The 27,582-nt window shown below is 42.1% G+C and overlaps 1 protein-coding gene across 2 annotated transcripts; it reads right to left on the bottom strand.

The window, feature by feature from the left end:
* Positions 1-715: 715 nt before the first annotated feature.
* On the bottom strand, positions 716-27,582 carry WIPI2 (WD repeat domain, phosphoinositide interacting 2). 2 transcript variants are annotated; one of them, XM_058815668.1, is made up of 12 exons: positions 27,357-27,582; positions 18,665-18,747; positions 13,663-13,832; positions 12,406-12,502; positions 11,737-11,834; positions 11,232-11,324; positions 10,372-10,442; positions 9,605-9,712; positions 8,665-8,829; positions 7,527-7,634; positions 6,267-6,397; positions 716-5,466 (listed from the first exon to the last, which is right to left on the bottom strand). In XM_058815668.1, the coding sequence occupies exons 1-12, from the start codon at positions 27,428-27,430 to the stop codon at positions 5,354-5,356; spliced, it is 1,311 nt and encodes a 436-aa protein (XP_058671651.1). In that variant the 5' UTR covers positions 27,431-27,582; the 3' UTR covers positions 716-5,353. The 2 variants fall into 2 exon arrangements, with proteins under 2 accessions (XP_058671651.1, XP_058671652.1); XM_058815669.1 differs by having other exon boundaries at positions 6,300-6,397.

Here is a 27,582-nt window from a genome sequence, read left to right as displayed (position 1 = left end):
ACAAAGCAGCAGCGACAGGGCAGCATTGCCCTCCAGAGCTGGATCGGGGAGCTCCTCAGCCGAGGCCTCACCATGAAACAACACAGGAGAACAGGGAGAGCCTCACCCTCATCTCACCCTGCGTGCTCCAACACTGCCAGCAACAGCAGAAAGGCTTTGGCTCCTCTTGTCCACCCCGATCAAAGCTCTCGTCGCTGCTTTGCAGGGGGAAGGATTCAGAAGCAGGAGCTGCCTCCTCTCCCATCTGCAAGAGCTCGCTCCACATCTTCCTCCAGGGCTTGAATGAGAGAAGCAACAAGCCTGGAGCGACAGCACAGGGAGTGGGCTGGGTATGAAAGCACTGCTTGAGATGCATCCCGTGGAAAAAAAAGGAATAAAGGCACTTATCAAACTCACCTGAGCAGCATGAGAAAAATACACAAATGCAATCCTGGGAAGAGAAGCTTTAAAGAGGAACAAGAGGGAAAATTACATTTGCAAGCAAAATGTGCCAGGAAAAACTCAGCTTTTTCTTTCCCCACTCCCTGCAAAGCCCAAGCTGACAGTGTCTGTGCAGAGCAGCTACAAAGCACTGCTGAGACCGAGGGCTCAGAACTGCTGCTGTTTTGTTTGGGCCACGTAGCCTTATCCTGATTTTATCCCATCTCCAAGTGGCAAACAAAAGGAAGAAGACACAGAATACTTATCACAACACAGATTTAATTTCTTAGGCAGTTATAAAATTACAAAGAGCGACGGGCTAGCAGTGAGAGCCAGACACTTGGTGAGGTGGAATGTTAGACAGATTTTTCCACTTATCGACACAGATACCAAACAGTCAGTGAGCACTGCAGGATGCAGGGATTTCTGCAGGTAAGGAAGCAAATGCAAGAGCAAATAGATCCAGGCAGACCTAGGGCTGAGTCAACACCCCACAGAAACTCAGAGCTACAGGTTTGGGGAGAACTCCCCACTCCTGAGCTGGACACATGCAGGGTCCTGCAGCCACATGGCCAAAGCCACAGCACTGACACCTGTAAGGAGCACAAGGGCAGCTGTTTGCAAGCCAGAATTACAACTTCTTGCCCGTTATTTTCAAAGCAGTGTAAGATGAGATTTGCCAGTCAGAAGAGCATTAAAATGAAGGCATGTCATGATTAGAAAAATAGGAATTTGCTGAATTCCTTTGGTTGTACAACTGGAATCTGAAAGGATTTATTTACAGTCAGAGCCATGCTTTCTTCATTGCAAGCCTTTCAGAGGCCAGCAGATTCCAGGAAAAGAAAGGCCTGCTCTCCACATGTGGAGAAGACACTCGGGCCTTGCTCTCAGATATTAACAGGTTAAATGAAGTTGACTGTTAGCCAGGACAGCTGGAGCACAGAATAAAACTTCCCAAACCTCTGCAGTGATTAATCCCCACCAACGCTTTGGACAAAGACTCCTGTCGCTCTGCAAACAGCAGCGGAGCATCTGCACACACCAGTGGGATACTGAACAGCTCAGCAACCCACAGAGAAAGAAATCCTACTGTCCTACTGCATGCTGCTTGGTGCTAATGCCATTACTGGAGCCAAGAAAGCACAGCATGGGATGTAACAGAGAGTGCTGTGCTCGGGCTCAGCGCTCACCCAGCCCAGGCTCCTCTGCTCACTCCTCCCTTTGCAATGTTCTACACAGGTCAGACCAAGTTCCCTCTGTGCAGACACCTGCCACTGCATTAAAGATCTTCTCAGGTATTTATTTGCATTCAGGCAGACTTGAAAAGCCACCACCTCTGCAGAACACAGCCAAGAAACTCGCCGTGCAGGACCCAGAGCAGCAAGGTACAAGCACACACCTGATCCCAGAGGGAGCACTCACTCGTGCCAACATCTCGTTCAACAGGGCACCAGAACAAACAGCTTTTACCAACCTCTTGATGCTTTCTACTTCCTCCTCCTCCTCTGCCAGGCCCTGCCTTTTAACTGCTAGATTGGTATCTACCACTTGTATTTTGGAAACTGACATAAGAAGAGACCAGGGCAGATAAAAGCTTTCTGCCTCAGAACTTGAATACAGAGTAAACAGACAGATGTCGAGACAGCAGCGAGGACCTGCACTCGCTGCCCATTTGCACATCAAGAGAAACAGCTCCTTCCCCACGGTACTCACTGGGAACTCATCCCACTGCAAGCTAAGACCTGAGTTTAGGATTCCAAGTTTTTCAGTGTTCCCCCCTCCCCAGCTTTGGTTGTTTCAGATCTCTGCCTCAACCCTCCACTAAGTTAAAAGCTATCAAGAGGTGCAGCCCACATGGAGAGAGAGAGAGACAGGCTGTACAGAACAAACACTGTCCTTCCAAGGAAAGTCAGTCTGCACTGAGAGGGACTGCACAGGTGTTGCCATACCCTGTGACCAGGAGCTTGTGGCCACAGCACAGAGCTCGAGCCTCCTTGGCTTGCCCTGGGTCTGTCAGAGCATCAGAACAGAAATGTTTAGACACCACCTGATTCACAGAGAACAATAGTGCAATCACATGCTCCACACTCAGGAGAGGATGCAGCTGCAAACAGCATTTCTGGTTATGTTTAAAGAAAAAAAAAAAAAATAGAAATACATCTTTGTGTCACTGGGATAAACCCCCAACCTGAAAGGCTTCTAGCTTTGGTAGCACACCACAGCAGGGTGGTTACTGAGGGCCTAAGGCCATCACAGGGAAATTACATCACTCATGTTTTATCTGAGAAAAAGTTTATATCCTCATGCAATTAAACTACTGTCACCACTCTTAAATACACAGCCAGTGGGGACCAGAAACGACCTGCTCCACCCTACTAGCTGCTCACTAGCCTCAGAACATTAATATTTTTGCTCTACAAAAAGATTTTCTCAGTTACAACAGCAAGAAGATACTTTTAACTGGCTTTCAGCTTCTATTTAAGAGTGAACCAAGTAGGGCACAGCAATTCCACAGTGTGTGGCTCAGGAGCAGGAACACACTACAGCACATGGAAGACACAAAAACAGTGAATATGGGATCTCTTACTCACCCGTGGAAAATAAGGTATGGAAATTAAGAAGGGAATAAAATTAGTACAATAAATGATCTCAATTTTTAACAGTAAAGTTAGTAATTACATTTAGGGGTGTAACATGGCCTTTGCCACACTCAGGAGTTGTAAAACTTGTGTGCTTAGCAGACTTGTGTTGCTGGTGCATGTTTACTGCTAACTGTGCTTGTGGAGTCTAGGCCAAACCTCCAAGGATGTTATCAGGAATGTGAACCAGCTTCAGTCTGGAATGAGAAGACATCTCCTGGGTGGTTCAGTTTGCCAGCAAAGCTCACTGAGCTTAAATTTACTTCAAGACTTGTGTTTCACTCTGCAGCTTGGAATACCACAGCAAAGCTGAGAGCAGTAAAGCAGAATAGAAATAAGTAACTGCAGACCATGGAATTGAGTTGTCAGCCAGACCTTAAAGTCAAGAGACCAAGTGAGGCTTCAGCATGACTCAGGGGTTTGCTGGGAGCGTGCTGGGTTCTGGAGAGGACACCACAAGCCACTCCAACCAACTACTTAGGACAGTCAAGGGTTTGCAGTGAATAAACAAGCCTGATCCCTTCTCTCCCACAGACACTTGTGTACAAACACCTTCCACTGACAGGGACTCACTGCAGCCTCCCTGACAGAGCCCTCCTGGCAGGGGCTGCCTCCTTCTTTGTCCTTTAGAGGCAGGGGAATCCCATCTGCCCACACAGGGCTCTGGGGACAGAGCCCACTGCCTGCTACTGCTCCAGGGAAGACTTGTTCATGCACCAATCCTAAAAGAACATCACTGCCTGGTGTGGTAGGGAGTTCACACACAGCTGGAGCACTCAGCCTCTGTCCTCCTCTTAAGAGCTGCAATTGCCTTGCCTCTCTTGGTATTTACTTCTCTGCAAGCAGTCAGTAGAGGGAAAGGAAACAACCCACGTTGCTACACAGAAGGCAAAGCAGGCTTGTTTTGGCAAAGGGAAGTAACAATCACCAAGTACTTCACTAATCACTTACTCAATAACTGTTATCCAAGACTTAAGAGAAGGCACATTACAACCCTAAAAATAGTCTGCAGCACTGCTCAGCCTTGGAAAGCCCTAGTCAGTGTCAGGGCAGTCAAGGATTTATTCCAAAACTGCCAAAGAAACTACACCAGTCCTTGAGTGTATCTATAAGAGGTACTCTGATGAGAGGGGGAATGGGAAGAAAAACAGAAAGAAAAGCATTGTTATGTAGCAGTAGAGAACCCAGAAGTAAATTAAATTTTCAAAATCATTTATATTTACATCAGAATCTGAAAAAAAATCAAGAACTTTCACCATTACAGCAGGCTACTCAGCCCCAGACTGAGAAGAAGCAGGAATTGAGAGCCTTCTAGCAAGAAACCTTAAGGCTGTTTATAGAGTGGGGCTGCCAAACCCTACAGGGACTTCCCTCCAGCCTGACAGAATCCTTGCTTTGGATAATTCACAAAGGTATAAAAAAAGGTTATTGCTACTCTGCCAAGAAAACAGGACAACCTACAGGAAAGAAAGAAAGTGCTTTCCAAGTCTTTTCTCAAAAACCCACAAGTTTATCAGCCACCACAGGCTACAGACACCAAAGTACCAAAGGTGTACAGACAAGATCCTCCAACAATCCTTCCCTCATTCTAGCTCTTCTTCCTGCAGCAATTCCTTTCCTTCCCTGTAAAGGCACTTTCTAAATTCTATATCCTTAAGCAGGGAAACACTTCCAGTTTTCCATCCCAACAAACAGAACAGTCCCACAAATACACAACATTCAGAAGGAATTTTAATTAACAAAATGGTCCAGGAAAGGGAAGGGAGAACCCAAAAAAAACAGGCCATTGCATTTGAGAGGTTGCATGTCAGTCACTAGGTATGCCTGCAAGCCCATGCACAGGAACCCATTTGGACCTTTGTCAGTGCAGAACTGTCTCAGCTTCCAGAACCACTTCTCTACTCCTTCCTTATATAGGCTAAATATTATATACATATATAAAAAAAATACAAACTTGAGTTTGTTATAAAGTGGCTTCTCTCTCTCTCTCCCCCTCCTATGCTTGCTTGGCACATGAATGCATGCAAAGCTAAGTAGGCTCTGAGGGCTGCACAAACAGCAGGTTTTGGCAACAAAAAAAAAAATAAACACAGCTAAAATAGATAAGCAAGATTAAAAGCCACTGAATTGAAAACCATATATTTTTCCAATTGTATAGAATTAGAACTACAGCTACGACTTAAAACTGTAAGAGTCTGTCATCCTCTCTCCCAACTCATGTCAAAGTTCATAGCAGCATAACACGAGATTCCTCAGGAAACATCTGCTTCAGGAGTGAGTTCACAGGTCCAAGTTTAGTCTGTCCGAAGGATCATGGGGGGATGCTCACTGTCTTCATCCAATCTAAGTGAGTTGGTTTCATCTTCCAGGCAAGCTCCACCCACAGCACCCAGGTCATCTGTATAGGCTGGAGAGAAAGGAACAAGGAGTTGGGGAATCAGCAGCAACAAACTAAGGCTTGGATCCCGAGTGAATGAGTGGAGCTGAAGTACCAGGCATTACTTCAAATAGTTTCACTGCCACCCTATGTTTGTTTTTATCATGACTCTGTTTCATTACTCTGTTTCTCCAAGCCAAGAGCAGTTCATGATCAAAATTAAACTCCTCTGTGTGTGCAATGCATACTGGAGCTTTGGGCAGCTACTGTTTTCAGCCTCCACTGATGCAGTGCAGTGCAGACGTTGGCATGTGCTGACTGCCCTCCCTTTGCAGGGAGGTGCCAGATGTGGCAAAAGCTCCACTGACTTGGACAGCAGCAGCATTAACCAAGTTCTCATCCTCTTGATTTATGAGAGCAGTGAATCAGGCTAAAAGGTCACTGTTCCCATAAAGGAACAATAGCAGCATTTATTAACCTTTTATAAAAAATTTTTTTAGAAAAGGGAGCAGTGCTATAATTCAGATGCTTTGCACGAGGCCTGGGTGCAGAACTGCCTCAAGAACCACATGGCAAATATTGAAACTATCACTACAGCCATCAACCACAACTCAAGCCAAAATTCTACCCAGAAAGCAGCAAAGACAAGTGGCCCATCTACAGAAAGCTACTGCACACCACGAGTGCTCTTTTCCTACTGCTCACCGAGGCTCCACCTCGCGCGTGCGGTTACGCAAAGCTCGGTGCGGCCGTGGACCAGCTCACGCAGCCATCTAGAAGGAAGCAACAGGCAGAGGTGCTCCCTGCCCCATTCCCAGCCTTCTCCTTACCATGCCTGCTGGGTGAGGAAGGCACGTATGTACCTTTAGTCACAGCGGCACTGTACGTCTGCGCTACCAAGGGCCGGTCGTGCGATGCAGACTCCAGAATTTCATTGGCGGGCTCCATGCTGCCATCGAGTCTGCCAGAACAGAGGGTTAGCTGGAGAGGTGATCTGCCTGGGCACAAAACAGCTTGAGCTGGCAGCTACAGCAATATATTTCATCTGGTGTGCAAGAATAATGTATGTGGAAATGCAACAGGAGGAACTTGGTGCCTCTATTCCAGAGGCCTGGCTAGAAAGCACCTGACAAGCCTCGGTATTTCTCTGAAGACTCATCAGCATCAGGATCTAAATCCTAGTAGCTCATAGCACGAAAAGAAGACTCAAAACAAGACTGCATGATTAAAAAATCCCATCCCAATCAGCAATATTTTAAGTTATCTTGAGCTCTGTCAAAACACAAACGGTTGCTTCTGACACAGACACTAGAAAGCCATTTAGAGAAAGTGTTAGAGCATTTCAAAGATTAACAACTTGGTAAAGCCTTCCCTCTATGAGGCTTCACTTCAACCAGAGGTCATGTCTTCAAATGTTCAGATAAATGTATGATTTTTGACCATAATTGTAGGTTGACCAAAGCTGCAAACCTGAATTATCATCACGAGTTATTATCTTTAATTCCATGATTGATCAAGTAATTTGACTGTATTACTCTGGCTTTTCATGCCAACCCTTATTGAGAAACTGCATTGTCCTATTTCTCAAGTGTTGTACAGTACTATTACAGAACACCTGCCTGGCCTATGTGCAGGGAAGTTTAATAAGGACAACAGCAGAGAGAGAACAGGGATAATTTCGTAGGCCAGTTTCCCCTCTGTGAAGTCAGAGTAAGATCTTTCTCATGTTTGTAACCACTTCATTTATTGATGAAGAGGACGGTGTCACACGTTTCAAATTCTTGTTTAAGTAACTCAACTCAAAGTGCCAAGAGGAAACAGGAGCACAGAGAGGCAGAGATTGATCCCTCCCTGCACTGGGACAGGGCTCAGTTTCTGCTGGTAAAGCGGTGCTTGCTGTAGGGGATACCTGGAAGGAAGGCTCAGGGGGATTCTGAAATTACTCATTCATGTCAGAGGTCTGGAAAAAGATTACTTTGAAGAAATGAGCTGTTCTAAGTTAGACTTTTCCAGAACAAAACTAAGTTTGAGAAGAAACTGGATTTTGAGAGGAAATAAAATGCAACAGTTCTCAGCTAACATTGACTTACTTGTGCTGCTTCATTAGTGTGCACTCGCCTCCCTCCTGGGGGTCTAAGTTGTACATGTAGAGATACCCATCAGCAGCTCCCACCAGCAAACGAGGGATCTTCTGGATTCTAGAAAGGTTGAGAGCAGAAGTTATTAAATAACAGATTATTATATAAAAGATTATTAAATAACGTAAGAAAGCATGCTCTCCTCCCTTCCCATGACTTAATGTTTAGTCTCAGTCTCAGAGGGTTTTTCCAACCTAAATGATTCTATGACTTTAAGGCATTATTTTCCACACTTTAGCTCCTGGACAAGGAATGCTGTTAACAGTCAGAGCACCCAGGAAAGAGCTGTGTGTAAAAGATTTATAGCATAACCACATTTTGGGGCTAACAGGATGCCACAGGAATCAAGCAATTACATATAACTCAGTAAAACAGATTCAGAAGTTACCATCCTGTTATCAAGCTTTGTGCACCTCCAGAGACAAATATTCTAACGGGAAGGATTTACTTATTTGAGAAATGTTACAAAGCTTAATTATTGCTTAAAGGGTGCTTTGAGATCAGAGGAGTGAGAGTACAGACATTAAGTCAATTTAGCATAAAAACTATAAAACCCCCACAAAGTAAGTTTACTACTGCTCAGCTTATTACTTTGGTAGCTGTGCCAAATGGGACCTGCCTTTGAGGAAGACAGAATAAAAGATTAGATTTAGTCTTAAAAATTAACTTTAATGAATGCTACGCTGTTTTAGAGACAAGAATTATATGAACTTGCTTTCAAAGACTTTAATGGTTAGGCTGGATTGCCTAATTTTGCAATTCACTAACAACATACACCATCACTCCCCATAGCACTAATGGAAACAAATGCCATAAAAGCCCACGGGTCTGTTCTCAATATTCTTGCTTCAAAATTAAAAGACATCTTTAAACAACACTTAGAAATGGGCTATTCCTATCCATATATATCTAAATATTATGCCCTTTCCTCCTTCTCTCACAGGACTGAGAGGTGTTAGCTCTGCCATGTTGCTCTTAAACTGGAATGATCACAGGTGAGCAGCGCTCTGCTGCAGATGAAGCTGTGCAGCCTCTCCAGAGCCCAAACAGCCCAGCAGGGTGGGCAGTGCAGGCTCCCTGCTGTACTCACGTGGCAAGTGCACAGATGTTTTTGTGCCCACAGAAGGGCAGACGGACTGTAGCAAAGGCTCTGCCCTGGTTGAACATCTCTGTCACTTGAGAGGGCAGGTAGCTCGTGGAGGCCATCAGCACTTTTCCAAAGTAACCTGTCCAGGTTGTAGGCTCTTCCTGAGGTCTACAAGTCAGAATAGAAAAGTCATCCACTTTCCCTTCATCTTAGAGAGAAAAGTGTGTAAACACTTGAAAACATTTTATTTTAAAAGATATTAAGCAGCTATTTATCTTCAGAAATAATTAATACTAATTCAGAAGGAACTAATTGAGAATTCTACCACACTTCATTTATACAACAGGACAAAATGTGTCCTCCAATACCCTCAGCCTGTTATTTAAGCATGTTTGATTGTAAACTGATACTTCTGCATATAAGACTGCATTTTATAACATTCATTACACAAGAGCAGAATCTACTGGAAAGCATTATGCTTCAGGATTTTATTAATCTGTTTATCACTAAGCAAATCATTGTTTCCAATAACTTCCACTGAAATGGAATTAAGACTGTCCTCTCAAATCATAAATAGGAAGATTTTATAACCTGGTGTCTTTTAAAGCTCCCTGTATGCAGCTGGAAGGCATTGATGACATAGCTCTCCCCATATGGATGTCAGAGGAGGTGAAACAAACGTAACTGAAAATGTTAAAACTGCTCCACACTCCTCTGTGAAGGATGGCCAAGTTCTCTTTGGCAGAAAAACACCTTTTCTACTCAGTGGGAGAACAGTACACAGCTCAGCTGCAGTTGCTGATTCATAAGTGACTTCTTATGCCCTTTACTTTACAGTAGAAGTTCAAAAGAAGTCTGTCCACACTTTTGAGAACTCATTCTGTTGAGTACAGAACTTTTAATCCTTTTCCTTGAAAAATTCTAAGGCACCTTTGAAACCTACTTTTCTTTCACAGTCTCAAGTTTGAAGATATGCACCGTCTCTGTGTTACTGGATGCAGACAGAAACATGCCATCCATGCTGAAAGCCAATGAACAGATGCTCACACACCTGGCAAAAAAGAAAAAAGAGAAGAAACACAAAGTCAAACTATTTGGCTTAGTTAAGAAGATTTCTAAAGTCACCACTACTTTGCAAGTAACAAAAAACACCCTTCAATTAGCATTCTGAATTCTCTGATAATTTCTTGAAGCCATTCAAGCATAAGACTAAAGATGCTCAGCTCTGATGTTTACCAGATATGGGATCAATTAGTAACCATCTGAACTCAGTGTTACCCTGTATAAAGTACAGCAGAAGCACAGAGTTACTGCTGCCACAAACCACAACACCACTGCACAATGGCTGTCACTGGCCACAGCATTAAAAGGATTTAGAAGAGAGTAAGAATATTAGATGTACTGCCTCCAATTTCCATAAGAATACAATATATCCTACAAAAGGTGACCCACTTCAAACAAGTTCCCTCACCAATAAATTTTAAAAGGCAAGAGGGAGTACAATTCTGACAGGATTGATTTATAGAATAGTAAAGTCCACGGGAAGGAAATTGGAAAACATTCAAGCTGAAAGTGTTATAAGCATACATGCAGGGATGAATGAAGATGAAAACAGGCAAAAAAAAATCAGGATGCCAGCTCAATTGCTGAACATACTGGAAATCAACCACAAGGAATGAGGATCAGGTAATTAACCCAGCTGAACTTTACCTCTTCACTCCCCTTCGGAATTCAAAGAGTTTCTGTCCCTCTGGAATGGAAAACACTCTTATTACTGTCCCCTGCAAAGAAAAAACCAGAAACAGATAATTTTCCATTTCAAGTTCATTCATTATTACTAGCTCTAGTGAGCACAATCAGAAGCAGCAAACCACTTTGCTGTTAACTCATTGCTGTGATGCAGCCCTGATACTACATGAAGTATTTATGGAGCTTGTTTTGTAGGATGTGTTTGAAGAGTACAGAAACAAGAGGTGGGAGCTACTAATGCAGAGTACAAGCTGTGCATCAAAACCAGCCCTTCTTATCATATTTGATCATGAAAAACCAGCACATTAGACAAGTACCACGAGTGCAATCACTTGGATGTCTTTGTGCCTTTATCAGGTGCAATCAGTTATACCTTTATAGTCCAAGCTTATTACTCAAAGAGCAGAGGCTTCAGACTCTCTAATTTACACATATTACATGAACAATTTGTCATCACATGCCAAAGACTAGCAAGGCATTTCTCTCTATCTGGATTTTAACTGTCTTGTTTTCATTAGGAAGACAGCATCAAAACAAGACAAGCAATTCCTATTAAGTATCCTGCACTAAAAGGAGAAACACTCAGAGGACTGTCCTAATTACAGCCAGATTAAAATGTTTTATTTAAATAACCCTATTATCCAACATTTCACAGCATGGAAATTGTGTCAAATATCATTAACAGATCTTAACTTAGATTTCCCATTTTAACTGTAAGCCTTCTTTCCTGGCACTTGCACATGGAACTGTGCACACTTAAAATACTTAATGACAAATTTGATTTTTATCGCTGTTAGCAAGGCAATCAAAAGCTCCCTTACCTTTTCTGAGGCTGTGGCAAGTTTAGTACCACTTGCATCAAATGCCAAAGCAGCCAAGGGACTATCATGAGCTGGGATCATATTGGCAGCTCTCTGCAGTGAATCAATAAAAGAGAACCTTAGAACAGCACAGGTTAAAAGCTGCATGTGACTGCATATTTAAGCACATTCAAGACAAATACAGTTCTTAATTTCTGGACAACAGCTTCAATATTTTTTTCAGTAACTAAGTACACGAAATTATCACTGAAGCATATACATAGAGAGTACAAGCAGCAGGAAGACAATTCAAATATAAATTACTTGGTTCCACCCATTTGCCCAATTCTACTCAATCAAATCTAGTATCAGCACTTGTATTTTCTTTGCTGATATTCTGTGAAGCAAGAGATGCTGCAAACTGTTCCACAGAAACCTAAGCGTCCAGTAATTCCTCTCTGTGCAAGTTAAGTAATTTTCAAAACCTGCATCTTTAGCGGTGGAAACAGCATTCAAAGATTCTTACCAGATTGATGGTGTCAAAGACTTGTACTTCTCCAATAGTTGCACTTCCTGGATAAGCCAGGTAGCAATTATCATTGTTTATTGATAAAGCACACAACCCTAGAAGGGATGCAGAAATTAGAAACAGGAAAATTCCAGGACTTATGCAGTAAAACTTCCTGATTCTGTGCTTGAATGTCACAAAAATAACTCAAATTTTCAACAGAAATAGAAACAAAGATAAGTAATCTCAGAGTTAACCTGCAATATATGCTACTATTTAGCATAAGTCTGTTTAATATAATGCAGAAAAGGAATAATACCAAGAGAGTTACAATAACTGATTAAACAGTAGAACCTCCCATGTCTGCCATGACTCCTAAAGCATTAACCTGACAAAGTCTTTAACTACACCAAGTGCTGTCAAAATCCAGCTTTTATCTCTCCTGGTTTTTTCCTAACATTTCAACACATCCACTCCAGGAGACCAAATAACTGGGAAGATGCAGTTTAGGGCAGAGTCTGCGACTTGTTCTCAGCTGGATCCAACATGTAGGCTTTCAGACAACACTCATATTTGTTATTGTATTTGAAAGCAGAATTTACAGCACCACAGCTCCCTGTAGAGATCCTCACACACTGACACAGAAAGCATTTTTCAGAATTCTGCTGATTCTACCATCACATTTACCTGCAGGATTGGGAGGTGTCTCCCTGATTGTATGTAATACCTTCATGTCTCGTATGTTGTGGATATAAAGAGACTCTTCCAGACATACTATCAGCCTCTAGAAAAGGGAAATAGGACAAAATGGTGATGTGGAAATGGAGTTCATATGGATTTACCAATCCTAAAAAAATTCTATCCCAAAATGCAGTAGGTGGGGACAACTTCTCTTCCAATAGAGAAGTTGTACCCACTTGATGGGGAGAAGTAAGAATCTGACACAAGATACACAAGATCCAGCTCCTGACACAAACACTGCACCCCACTTCCCTCAACCTCACCAGTCCAAACTGAAAACACTCCCATTACTAGTTTAAGTCAGCAAGCCAGAAACCTTCACTTAATTTTTATTCTGAACCAATTTACATGTGGAAATAATGGAAATTACTTTCTGCTTTTGCTAAACAGAGAAAACAGACAAGACTTTTTAACCATTCATAAAGCCTACAACTTAGCCATAATCATTTGTGAATGGCCTGGCCTTTTTTTTAAACTAAGTTCTTCATCATCTCATTTACTTTGTAGACTACATGTGGATGACTAATTAGACATTACTCATTTTACACTAACTCCCTGTGCCAGAAATCAAATTACCCACTCTTTCTCTCATGACTTCAAACAGGAAACCCCTCCTCCCACGCTCATTTTTTGGGGGCAAAGTCAGACATTAAGGTTTTCTCCTCCAGATGCCACTCTCTCTAGTTTGAATTAACTGGTTAAAGACAGAGAAGTCTGTACTTGCTGAAGAGCCTACTAATGATTTAGTCATATAGCAAACTATGCTGCCAGGTGCTTAAAAATTCACCAGTTGCGTGACATGTTTTAGATTTTATTTTTTGAGAGGAATTCAGCAAGCAGCACTTGCAAGCATAACAATTAAATAGATAACTTTAAATTTTGACCTGAAGAGAAAATGTCAGTCTCACATACTTTCAGATTAGGATGAAAGGATGATTCACACTGGGAGGGACCTCAGGAGGTCTCTAGTCCAACCTCCTGCTCAAAGCATGCCCAGCTTACTCAGGGTATTTCCCCAAGTAAATATATAAACACAGAAGCAAAAATACTTAACCAAATAGAAACACTGAGATGCCATACACAAGGCACATTTGGAAAAGCACTACTAAATTTCAAATAGCGATTCTGTCACTAAACGAAGGGCTAGTGTAAGATCCACAACCCCTTTTCCCACATTTCCACCTAGGTAGAATCATTACTCACCTGTCTATTGAGTTTGACAGCCAAGATGGTGTTGGAGTAACTGTAGTTGCAAATCTCTGTCCCCTTCTTAAAGTGACAAACTTTGAGCTTGCGTGGAGCTTTAAGGCTAACTATGGCCACCAGACTGCTGGAGAAGAGCCTCTCCACAATGCACACATCTTCTGTGTCAGCTGAGCAATCACAGGAACGAGGGAAAAATACAGAGGGACATTTCAGGGAAGAAGAATGATGCACATCAACAGGAAATACTGTCTAAGCAAATCATAGAATCGTAGATTCAGTCTGTGTAAAAATACAGTTTAACACCACAAACATTCTGCCATGACAGCTCAGAGTCAAGGTGGGATAGGCTGTTAAAACAGAAAATCTACACAGTGAGTGATGATTTCCAAAGATTTCCTCCCCCTTTCCCAAGGCGACACACAAGTTTATGTTTCAGAACAGTGTCTACTCCCCATGTCCAGAATCCACCAGAAAAAATCCCAAAGCTACAAAACCCAGAAAATTGTAAAATTCCAGAATTTTACAGTCTTCTTTTATCTCTGCAGAAATCTAGGAAAGCAAACGGGTTTTGGGCTTTTTTTCTGTGCATGTTTGGGTTTTCTTTTTAAAGCTGTATTATGCTTGAAAGGGTTTCTGATGACCCAAACCCTTGGCATTTTCATTTACCCCTCTATGAAGAAATAAAGGTTACAGAACTCAGAGAAGCTGGTGAAACTCATTTGCCACAAGACTGCTGCAGCCACCAATTAGCATTTCCACACACACCATCTTTACCTGACAGACCCTAAAAGCAATTTGTGCAGGAACCACTGGTGCCCAGCATTCATGCAGAGCCATAAAACATCAGATTTGCCAAATGTTTCTGCTATGGGAGCACTGAAAGCAAAGGAGGAACACAAGTCCCTGTGTGAGGAGACAGCAGGAGGGGGGAGAGTCCAGGATCTCTGGTAAAGATGATTTCAGAGCATTTGATCACAGCACAGCACTGGACCATGCTGGCAGGAGGCCAAGTCCCACCACCAGTTGTCCTGGCATCTCCATCCCATAAACTCCTTTCCAAAACCCCAGGAACACAGTGGACACATTTTTCAGGGCAGTGAGAAGCTAGAGAGAGTTTTACAATGCTCTGCAGCTCTTTCACAGCCACGGGCTGCACCTGCCCTTTGATTACAGAACCCAATCAAGACAAGTGACTCGAGCCTTTGGCCTCGATCCATCAAAACAAATTTTTCAGGAGTCAGCTTCTGGATTAGCTCAATGCTTAACACATTCCAAACCATAAAACTGCCAGTAAAAAAACAAAACAACAACAAAAAAAACAAAACAAAAAAAAAAACAAAAAAAAAACAAAAGAGCTTGTTTCTGAAGGTTTCTGTTTTGGCCAAGAGAAACATTAAGTAATTAATTTGCACTGTTCCCATCAGCAGTGACAGAAATTCCATGAAAAAAGTACTGTTCAACATTCTCAGTATATGACACTGCCATCAGTGTGGGACACAAAAGCTTTTCCAAGTGCTTTTTCTGGGCAGTTATTTCAAGAAAATGAACACAAAATATTTAATGTCCTACTTTTTTTTTTGAGAGAAACAGCCTAGTTATGAAAAGGGAGCAGGTTTACACTCTGCATTTTCAGTACTCCATGCTACATAATTGACTTTTATCTACATCTTGTATTTAATATGGTACTTTTCCAGAGAAGACATAACAGCTCACAGAGGCTTTGAAAATTCAATTTTCTCATGCAACAGGGATAATGCATTTTAGTAATTACTTTGTTTTCAAGGAATTGTTCTCCATTTTTCTGATACTACACAAAACACATGAAAAAGAAATACAAAAATCTGCTTCAATAAATGCATGCAGAGACTTTGAAATGCAGAGGTCCATGTTCCTTGAATAAGAGTAGCTACATAAAAGACTCTCAAATATTTTACAGGATGGGTTATCAGCTTTCCATCTAAGCCTGGAGTCCTTCAAAATGGTGACATCCTTTTACAAGAGTCAGAAGACCAGCACTCAGAGACCCAAACCCCACAGTCTGACTGCTCCCAGCTCCAGGGTGGGCACAGCTTCTTTCCCCATCCAGGGATGAGTGTGCAGAAACAGCTTCTGGGATTTCTCATCCTCCCAGGCAGGCAGAACTGGTATTTCAGAAGGGGAACAGCAGCAGGGATTCATATGGAAATAGTGCTGTCCTATGCTGCACTGATGGGAAGGGAAGGCACTCAGGGAAGAGCACAACTAAAATTTCAATAAGCCAAATGCCTCAAAGGTATTGATAATCCTTCAGTCTCACCATACAAAGACTATAATACAGACAGTTACCTTTAAAGAAAGGCTTTGTGATGGGCATTTAATTAAATTCACTTTAAAATACAGGATGCACCTCTGCTCCTTTGTCTTCCTTGAACAGGAAGAAGAGATAAAATCTCCTCACAGCTGCCAAGTCATTTATGCTTCCCAACAGCAACCATTCAAGAGGGCACCAGGCTATACTGCCCATCCTATGTTCAGCTGACCTGAATTAATCATATGCTTAGCAGCAATAAAGCCCTATAGCAATGCTGTTACTCAGGGTTTTTGTTTGTTTTTTTTTTTTTTTTTTTTTTCTATTAGTACTATCTCCTTTACACCACACAACTGAGCATTGCCAGAAACTCAGATTCAAAACAGAGTAAGAACAAAAAGAACTGCAAAACAAATTGAGTATCAGCAGCGAGGGGAGAACAAGCAAACACATAACAAGATTAGTTTCATAAACACAAGCATGTAGCATCACAGACAAGAGCTGGTTAGAGCCAGCTAGATTATGATCAGCTGTGCCTTTATTCCATTTTTAATCCAAGAACATGAGCATGTTAGAAGCATTCATTAAGCCTTAAAGCACCCTCCAATCTAATGCTTGTTTTTACAGTGGGATCAACTGCTCAGGGAGTCAGATTTGCAGTCACAGCAAAGTCAGTGATGGGAGCAGCCAAATCTCCCTTTTTTTTTGTATTTCTCTCAAGCACAAGACAGCTGAGGCATATTCTGCAGTTTAGTTTTAACACCTACACAAGAGTTGTCAGATCAATCTTCCAGAAGAGAAGGAGGGGTCCTTAGCAGTGCTCACTCAACACAAGAAGTCTTTAGGCTCACTTAAACTAAACTGGGAAGTGGGAGGCACTGGGTTTGAGAGGCCTCACGACACCTTTCCTTGAGGAAAGGAGGTACCCAATGCACAGGAAGCCCTCCACCCTCATATCAAGTTTTAACAGGCATGGTTTGCAAGTCCAAGACTGAAAACTATTTGACTCATACAAAGAAAATGAAGGCTTCTCAATATTTCTATCTGCTTTTAGCCAAGACTGTCTGGCTTCCACAGGCCAAACCACTGGATTTCTTGTAGTGAGAGGACAAAGAGTAATGGGCTAAAACTCGTAGAGGGGAAATTCAGGTTCAGTTTATGGAAGAAATTCTTCCCTGTGAGGGTGGTGAGGCCCTGGCACAGGCTGCCCCTGGATCCCTGGAAGTGTGCAAGGCCAGGCTGGATGGGGCTTGGAGCAACCTGGGATAGGGGAACTGCGTGATCTTTAAGGTCCTTTCCAACCCAAACCACTCTACTAAATGTTACCTCATACTCTGTGCTCAGCTTTCACACACTCAGAAAACTTAAAATTCCCAGGAGTTTAAGTCAATACAAAACCCAGAACAATCTGAAGACAAGATTGGAATTAGGTCAAAATTCCAACTCCAGCTGCTTTTATCAGCTTTTGCAAGATGTTGAACAAGGCACTTTGTCCAAGCTGTACTTTTTCTCTCAAGGACTACCCAGAAGATGCAGTCCTGCCCAGTGCAGCCAACCTCCCAGGACACTTTTCAGTGTCTTGTGTAACAGGGACTCATCTGCACTGAGCCTCCTGGGGTGACACAGGGACTCATCTGCACTGAATCTCCTGGAGTGACACCAGGCCAGACCCTGGAAGTGCCTGGCATACTGCAGAGGTCAGGTACATAAACTCCACAGTAGAAAATGGAGTCCAAGCCACTTACTAACCAGTACAACCAGTACCATGAGTCAAATAGGAAGATGTAGCTACAACACAATTTAATCCGACCACAGGAGCCTAATTTGAACCTCACAATTACTTCTCTCCATTGACTGTGTACAGAAGCCAGGCTGTCATCCCAGGCAATGGGTGATCTGAATCACACCCCATTTCCAAACTTAACATGCCACAGGGTCAGGTCACTTTGGGAATGGAGTCTGAGCACAGCTCTGTCATGGGATCCCACTGTAAGTGCTGACATCACAGCAACTGGAACCACCTGCTCACATGGAGTTTACAAGAAAGCAAGGATACTCAGGCATAGCACTCATAGCTGACCTATTAGCATCTCAAAAAAGGGCAGTCTGTGAACTGCTGACAGAACAGGGGACACCACTTCTCCCCCAGGCCTCCTCCATTTCACCTCAGATCCTACTCAACTGTGACCACTACTGAGAAGTTATAGGAATCTGAGTTATTCACCCTTTTGGATGAGCAAGCCTGCAGCTATCATGTTAAAGAATAATTTTCTAACAGAAAATATTAGGATAAAAAAATAATTAAGGCTTTGTTTTCTTAATTGATAAGGTTATATTAGTACTTCCATGCCCCAACAGCCAGTATAAAGACCCAAAAGACACTCTCTCACATGAGTAAATTATTATTTTTATACCCAGCTGCTATAAAACCTGGCTGGACATTATTAGAAAAGCAGAGTTCTCAGCTACTACCAAATTTTGTACCATACCAGCTAAATTTAAATACAGAACATTGATTCACACTTTTACCCTGTCTGCAATTACCATTTTGTATTTGTGTGATATTTACACTTAAGGTTCCTTTTATGTCAATTTCAAATAACCTGTGAAAAAGTGAAACATTTCTTATTCTTCTCACATTAAACCAACTAAAGGGATTAAAAAAAAAAAAAAAAAAAAAAAAAAAAAAAAAAAAAAGAAAAAGATACTCACTGCATTCATAGATCTGCTCTAATTTGTCCACAGAAGAAAGAGAGAAGAATTTGTAGCCTGATTTACTGCCAACTGCAAGGGACCTGCAAAAGAAACAAGCCAGTCAGGAACATCAACTCCATCAGCTGTGATTACCTTGGACAGATTCTTACCCAGTTCTAAACCTCCAGCTGGGTTAGCTCAGTAAGGAAAGTGATAAAAAGTTTGTGCAAAAAAGCCATAACAGACACAGACAGCTTCCTCAATACTGATTGGACCAAACAGCTTCAGATTTACAGAATTTGGGTGTGGAATTCTGCTTCACATTTATGAAATGAGAGTTCACAGCCTAAAGTAAAGCTACTGCCCAATTCTCACTGGTGATTTCTTCACACAGGCTAAAAGTTTTAGTGTGGAGAGAAGATGATGACTTGAATAATGTAATGCAAACCAATTACATCATTGCCTCATCATTAGAGGTGACCTCCAGGACCTTTCAAACTGGGCTGTCTGGGGATTTTTGTTCTTTACAGTGTAACCGTCCCCAAGCATCCCAGAAGAGTGTTCATATTAAAAAAAACTAATTAAAGACTGCCAACTCTCATTTTCTCTGGCTTTACATGATGATGTTCTAGCACCCCCACTGTCAGGTCTCAGTCTTACAAATACTCATAGTGAATCTTTGATCAGAGGCACCCTCTAAAAAGTGCTAGGGACTGATGTTAAACAGATTGAACAATAGCAGAACATTCAAAAACTGACTAAAACCCCTTCTTTCCTCCATTACTCAATTTTCACACTTAGCTCACAGACCATTTAATTGCTTTTCCAGACAGAGTCAAGGGCAGGTCTTAAATTTTAAGCTAGAAAAACCTTTAGCCTGTCTTGCAGGTTTTTACACATCAAGGCAGCAGACAATGGCTCATTCTTGTCTCCCCTCCCCATCTGGAGGATGATTTTATGCCACAGATAAAGAAAATTAACAGTCAATACAGTTTTACAGAAGTGCATTAGTATGCTTATAGTTCATATATTTTTTACTGCCAAGAGGCATGGAGGAAAATTCCAATAAAATCCATTTTGATCCCCTAAATTGTGGCAAGCCATTCAACACAGGGCTGCAATCCAACCGTGCCAGTCAGGCTGCCAAAAATTCCTTTTTGAACTCAGCAAGATGATTCTCTACAGTTCAGATGCACTGACAATTAATACAGCATTTGGAATACAATGAAGATTCCTAGATTTCATGTTCTTTCTGTATTTTCACTTGTGGCTCCAAAGTGAGTCTTTTTTAAATTTCAGCATACCCAGAAGATTAAAAATTGCTGCTCATATAGTTCACCCTCTGAAATTAAGCTACAAAATCAACTTCTGTAGGATGGTATGACCTTTTCTTCTAGAAGAAAATACAGCTGGCACAATCTGGTTAGGAAATTATGTTTGAGAAGGTTTAAACCTTCAAATTAAAACATGAACCATGCAAGCAAGAGATTCAATTCCACACATTCAATAACCAAGATATTAAAAAAGCATATTAGGCTTAAAGATAGAGAAGCAATCATAAAACAAAATTTTGTTGCTGTTCCTCTAAGTCACCCTAGAAATACTGAATTTAATTTTCTTTCAGACAAAATCAGTATGTTCAGCAGTCTCCATCTGATTAATCATCAAAGACACTTCAGTGGTTTTGCTGTACAACACAACAAAAACTCACATTATGAGAAAAAAAACCCTGAAACTTTAACTTGATAAAACAAAGCATTGAGTCAGCTTTTCTTAGATCATCTACTGCTTTCCTCAAAAGAAAGTTTCACAAAGAATGACACCAGAATTGTCACTTTGCAAAGATAAACAAGCACTCCACAGAGTTAAAAATAAGTGGAGTCACAAGACTCCTTGCAATATAAACGATCCACAAAAGACACAGGATGATTTCCTCACACAGAACCCCACCAGCAGCTATTTGTATTTCTAGGCAGAACTGATTCCTGAATTGTCCTTACAGCCTTAAACACAGAATACTGCTGAATCACTGTTTTACTGACAGCATCTCTGAAAGCAGCAAGGAAACCAAATTTTCTTGCCCTACGACTATACCTCATTCAAATGAGCTGCAGACAATGGCAAACATGAATTGTGTACATGATAAAAATCATTAGACTGAACAGAACCCAAAATGCAGAAGCACAGAATGGACCTTTCCATCCATGACAACTGGTTTTTGTTATTTATTTCAGGATTGAGGTGATGGAAGTCACAAATTATTTGTTTACACAAAGCAGTTCAAGTCAAGATAATTAAACCCATTTCAGTGTACAAGTGTAACTGCAAAATAACCCCTTTTTCTTCTGGAACAGCAGTCTTGCTTTTGGAGAGTTTGCTTTGTTGGTTTGGTTTTTTTAAAATGTATTCTTAAATTACTTCTTATGAAACTACTGGAAAAAGGCTTTTTATATGTAATAAGAACCCACTAGGCTGAATTATACCAGCATAATCACAGTGATTTAAATCTCCCATCTTCCCCTGCACTGATATTACACTTAAGCCCTTAAGATCCACAGCCATCTAAATGGCCAAATCCACAAAACAAGGACCTAGCCAAAATTACCTCACCTCTGCAAAAATGTGCAAGCATATGGGGAGGAAATATGATCAATAAGCCATTCAGCTGCTGCTCAGATAGACAGTGGCCAGCAAGAAGCTGCTGTGGTTTATTAGAAGCTCCTTTTACAGCATAGGTGTTATGCTTTATAATCACTGATTTTCAGAAGCTGATGAGAGACTGAAATTGAAAATAAAATAAATATTCTCTAAAATGGCTTTTTTTTCCTAACATTATGCTATACATATGTGGGTTTTAGCTCTATTATGTGCAGCCTCTATTACACACTTTAGACTGTATGCTCTGAGCTATTTCATCGTGAAGCTTGTCTCCTCAGTACAAAATTATCAATATAGCCATGATTTATGGAACTGTGTTTATCCACTTTTTGCAGAGACAAAGCTGCAGACTCATCCAAGACTACATTAATCTTGATAGTATTTTCAAGAGTGACTACCATAAATAATTAAAACTATCCTCATCAAGCAAACAGTGCTGGGAGATTTCACACATTCACTGGAAGATGCTGACACTCACTCTAAGTGCACTCACCTAAAGTGGGAAATCAGCTGCTTCAGTCTCTCTGGCTCTTTAAAAGGAACAAGTTTTTTCAGCTGGGTTAGAATCCTAAGGTTTGCTTTTGTTTTTTTAATATACATATAGAAGGAAGAAAACCAGTTTTTCTCTTTCCATATCACAGAGGACCTTAACTATTAATCAGAAATATTCTACATTAATCAGAAAGTTCCTAACCAGGGCAGCTCTCTCCAAGATTAAATCAATTGCAGCTGCAGCATAAACATGACTCTAAAAGTCATTACTGCTTTAAATAACTGGTTAATTAAGCCTACTTTCATTATGATACAGTCTCATTATACTAATGTTCCATCTCATTTCAAAACTAATGTAAATTTCCACAGACAAAACATTTTGGCTTATGATGAGGAGAGGCAAAATAATAATAATGAAAAACAAATCAATGAAGGCATAAGAATTGCTAAGGAATTACTAAGGAAATGTACCTTGCTTTATTTCCCCCTCCAAAATATCTGCTGAAACATCTCATGGGCATGTCTTAATATCAAAGGTCATTATTTTGGAAAAGAGATACAGAACATCATACATTCAGTGTTTTTGTCAGCAACATTCTGACAACCCACAGGAGATTTTCCCATTATTCTTGTATTAAAAGAAAACTCCAACTTAAATCTGCTACAGCAAAAGGAGACCACGCCTGCTCACCACTTCACATGCAGGCTGGGACAACAGAAAGTCCATAATCCAAATAAATATCACTATCCTTGGGCCAAATCCCATCCAAGTGGTCACACACTGAGAACAGTTCCTCTGGCCAGCCCCCCTCGGCTGCTGTGCCCTGTGCAGCAACAGCAAGAAACACAACATACGCTCGTGTGTCTCAGCTTGTCTGTCCCAGCTATCCTCCCTGAGGGTAGGAGCTACGGGGCCGCTCTGTCCTTCCTTTTTTGGGTCTGGGCTTAGCTTTAAATTCCTCTTGGAATAGAGAGCTCTCCTGTCCTCAAGGATCACGGGTGAAGGACACCTGAACCTAGGAGAAACAAAGGCAGAGGAGTGAATGCTCAGCACCTAACCCTTGCTCCTCCCACCACAAGCAGTTTACTACAGAGATCCAAACACCACAGAATAGGGGAATGAGGATACAGCTTCTGGGACACAGCGTGCCAGGTGCATACAGAGACAGCAGCACTTGCTCACAGTGTAGAATGAAACTGATTTATTTGGGAAATAAAGGCCAGAAATAAACTGGAAAGAAGAAATGCATGGAGTGATACATTTCATGTGTAACTCCACACATAAATGAACACAGAGCCTGAAGAAACCCTTGCCAATAAGGCACACACCAGTGTTTTCCTCAGAAGTCCAAACACAAGGTTTCCTCTTCCCCTTTCATCAGAAGTTTGTTTTCAGAACTGCAGTGACTACTTTGTTTCCAAATGCTGTCCCACAATTACTTATTTTAAAAAAAGATGACTAAAACTTCTCTATTCTGCCCACTTGCATTATTTCACAAGCTGTTTGGTGGGGTTATTTTCTGTGGGTGGGGTGCAAACCGAATCTGAACACCATTTGTAAGCACTTCCAAAGAATACCCATGCAACAGTTTAAATATTGAAAGTTTTAGCTATTATACAGATACATACAAGCTTTGGGATCTTGAAGTTATGCTTTGCTTAAAAAGTCACAAACTTCTAATCCATTAGCATTTCCCTTATGAGACCTAAAGCTTCTATGAGTTTGTGAGGTGTTTAATTTTTCATAAACCTACCTCTGCTCAGTTTTAGCAGTTTTCCCACAAGTAATACAAACTGCACTTGGGCTTTTCTCCACTGTTCAAGATTTACAGCTGTAAAACCTACCTAGCACCGAGGCCACCCACAAGCTTCCACTGCCTGGTTTTGTTGGGACACCCAAATTCCAATGGGTTGCTCCACTTTGATCTGCAAGCTGGAGCTTCTGCCTCTCAATCAGGGAATGCCACTGATGCCAAGTTGTGCAATGATTGATTCACTGGGGAAAAGGGCTCAGTCCAAAACAAGCACACTAAGATCTTCTGAAAATACCCTTCTCTGGGTTTTTACTTAATGAAAACATTATATCAAAGAGAAGCCACAAAGCAACCGCTTCTGCTGCATTATAGGTGAAGTGTTTTCAGGCAGAGTTCCAGCCCCAGCCAGTAATTCAAAACTCTCATGTAAATAAAGCTTGGGGCAATGTGGCATAAACAGGCAAGACAACACTTGCAATAATGCAGATACTATTCCAAGAGACAATGTCCCTACACACAGCATCCATGAATGAATATTAGCCAAGTCTGGGAAAAGTGAGGGACAAAAAGCAGGATTGAGGATATCTGCTTCAGCCACCAGGGATTGCAACAGCTGGGAAAAGCAGCAGCAACTTGTGTGATGACAACATTCTAACTACCAGCAATCCAATTTCCCAAGACTGAGAGCCACCATGAAGCTCATCTTCCTACAGGAGAGAGTATCTAATTACCAAATCTTCATAAAACAAAGAAAAGTTAGCTTGACACTTCTTTTCAGCAGCAACAAGCCCCATCTTCTCCTAAGACAAGGACCTGGCTCTGCTGTGCAGGCAAGCAGGACAGTTAAACCTGAGTGGAACTGGCACCTTATTAGGGTGAAGGTAAAAGCTTTAAATGTAGTAACAACAATAAGCCCATGTAATTTATTTTCCAGTTTTGTCTGTCAGCAATTTTTCTAATTACTGAAGCACCTTAAAGCATGATGTGAGCTCTAGTGACTGGGCAGACATAAACAAAGCTTGCCTTTCATATACTGCCTGAAAGAATATACATTTGTTTACCTTGCCTGTCTGGAGAAGGGCTCCAGTTACCTGTAAAAGTTGAAAACAGGTGAGCTTTCTGAGGCCCAGCAGGGGAAAGTGGCTTTCCTAATAAGATCTTTTCAGCTCCTCTCACCTGGTGAACTGTGACCTCCTACATATATAAAATATATATGTGTGTGTATATATATATAGAGTATATAAAATAGTATATAGAATATGTAGTAGATATATTCTATATACTATAATACTATATATAGTATATATTTATAGTATACTATAAACTCTGCTGCCTTCTTGTTCCTCCACTCAAACAATAAACTAGGAGAGATCATGGGTGAGAAACAGGAGAAAAAAATTAAATAAACTTCTGTTTAAAGAATGTACATAATCACTAAATTCTACTCAGGAAGGAACTTGAATGCAACTTGGTTCTTTGGGCCCCTTACCACATCAGACAAGTGTTTCACTGAGAAGCTGCTCACAAAGGCATCTGCAAGACTGCTTTTATACTTACTGCTTTTCTTGGGGAGTTTTATTCAAGACACTGTTGGTAAGAGATTATTCCACATCATCAACCACCTCATTTTATCTCAAATTAAGTGGCCTTTTAAATTACTCTCAGAATTTTGAGACAAAAATATGAACAGAAGCCTTTTGATATTTCTGTCATTCCTACATCAGATACCTGAATTCATACATATTCAAAAATGACACAAAAGATCTAGTAACCCAAAACTTGGAATTGCAAATATCTGTGGGCCAGGTCAGTCTCACGTAAAAGATACATCACCAAAATTCTCAAGGTGATTTATTCATAAATCATATTTTTAAAAAATATATAATTTATTGACACAATGGATATTAGAATACCAAACACAAAAAAAACCACAAACCCAAACCAGCTATCAAAGAACAGTTTTTGGTTATTTACAACAATGAAATAGGAAAAGTAGTGCAGTAGCACACCCAACTGAGGAATAAAATCATTGGCCAGGTGTCCCTTTTCTCTCCCTATAAACTCCAAGTCATAAAGGAATCACCTTTATGCTCCTTGAAGAAAGATTTCAAGTTGTACAAGCCAAAACCCACTTAGATAAGTTTATGTTGTATTTGCTTTCTTGTTATTTCTGCCTTGGTTTTGTTCTCAAGCCAATCTGCAACTCTTGTTGAGATTAAGTGTTTTTTTGGTCACAACTCAGGGATCTTTAGGTACATAAAGATCTCCACAAAGCTAAAGTGCAACTGAAAATGCAGAGCTGCCACACTGGAGAACAGAGCTGAACTTCAAAAACTTATATTTGATCCTTATAAACTGCAGAAGAAAGAGGTGACAAATCCCCTAGTTATTATGACTTGGGTTTTTTCCACTATTAGGTAAAAAATGAATGGTAGCTGAGCAAAACTTGGGCATGTTTTATATTGATAGAATGAGCTCTATATGGCACTGAAAAAATGTCAAAAGCAGTTGCAAAGTCTCTGCCTTGAATCAATATAGGGATAATGATTTACTCCCAAACACACAGAGCACCACTGCTCCCCCATCATTTACCACAACTTATTTACTGCCCGAGCCTCTCGTCTCAAACCTATCCAGCTCCAAGTGCCCATCTCTTCACCCCAGCAAAGCCTACAAAGGCAGAGTCTCTCCTGCTGTGATGTAACCGTGCCTGGCAGCCAGCAGAAATAACCTTCACAGCTCCCATGTGCTACAGGAGCTGCTGACGACAGGAACAGATCTCCCTCGTGAGGACAAGATATTGCTGCTTGCAGAAAGAACGAGTTGTTAAAAACACAAACCCTCCACCACACACGTGGGCTACACTTTGTGATGCCAACCTGAGATCATTTCCTCTTACTCACTTCCTAAAACAAAACCCCTTTCTCGAGTACAAGCTTACTCCCTCCCCAGTTTCATTTCTCAGGTATTTAAGACAATCAAATCCTTCTTTAAATGAACTTCAGCGCTCCAATCCCAACTAATAGGGAGTTCCTAAATTAAAAATACTGCTTTATAATACCCCATATAAAAACTAATATGCACTAATTGATCTAAATATGCTGCAGTGATTAAGTAATTTGTGAGACGTGCAGCTTGAGCCATCCCAAGCCCAAGGAAGTGCAGCTTCAAGGATCAGAGAAACGCCTGTTCTCTAAATCAAAACCAAAAGTAACACGGGCTCATAAAAACACCTTCAAGCCTAAGCCTCACTGCTTCAACATAGCAGGTGCCAATAAAATAACTGTATGATAAGAAAACTGCGAGGAACTTTTGGGTGAAGTCTTTGCACGTCTGGGGTGCACATCAGGCCCTCCTAGGGCTGAACATCAGCGAGGAGCAGCAGGAGCCCTCCTTCCATGCCCTTCCCAGGAACAGCGAGCGATGCTCCCAAGCAGGAGCTCAACTTCCCCGGGGAGGGAGCGGCCACCAGGCTGCCACCACCCCCGAGCCGCGTGTCCCCGGCACGAGCGGCCTGTCCCTGTCCCTGTCCCCGCGGCTCTCCATGAAGCCGGAGGGCACCGGGGGCTGTTCCCGGCCCTCCTCCGTGCGGGGGACCCCGGCCCCGCTCCAGCCCCGAGGCCCCGGCACGGGCCGGCCCCAGCGGCGCTCCCCGCCACGGGAAGGGGCGGCACCGGGGAGACCCCAGCGCGCTCTGCCCGCGGCCAGGCCCGCTCAGGGGCCCCCCAGGCCGCCTCAGGGCTCTCCCGGCCGCTGCCGCTTCCCGGCCCGGGCCCCCTCAGCCCGCCCCCCTCAGCCTCCCTTACGTGTTGTCCTGGTTGAAGTTAGCGAACAGCAGATGGCCGCTACCGGCGTCGCCGCTCTGCCCGGCCAAGTTCATGGCGGGACAGCCCTCGCCACCCCCGTCCGGCGGGGGGAGGACGAGGAAACACCTCCGGAAGGCTGCGCCCCTCAGCCGCGGCCCCCGCGGCCGCCCCGACCCCGCCGCATCCCCGCCGGGCCCTTGTTTACGCGGCGGGCGGCGGAGCGGCC

Source organism: Ammospiza caudacuta, chromosome 17 (genome assembly GCF_027887145.1).
Source record: "Ammospiza caudacuta isolate bAmmCau1 chromosome 17, bAmmCau1.pri, whole genome shotgun sequence".
Classification (NCBI taxonomy): Eukaryota; Metazoa; Chordata; class Aves; order Passeriformes; family Passerellidae; genus Ammospiza; species Ammospiza caudacuta.
The sequence above is the reverse complement of the archived record's forward strand: the minus strand, read 5'-3'. Positions and strand labels throughout refer to the sequence as shown.

Coding starts and splice junctions, on each gene's coding strand:
- WIPI2 (XM_058815668.1), bottom strand. CDS start 27,430: ATGAACTTGGCCGGGCAGAGCGGCGACGCCGGTAGCGGCCATCTGCTG. Junction 18,748..27,356: donor AACTTCAACCAGGACAACAC/GTAAGGGAGGCT, acceptor TTTCTTTTGCAG/GTCCCTTGCAGTTGGCAGTA. Junction 10,443..11,231: donor TTGCCACAGCCTCAGAAAAG/GTAAGGGAGCTT, acceptor TTTTCTTTGCAG/GGGACAGTAATAAGAGTGTT.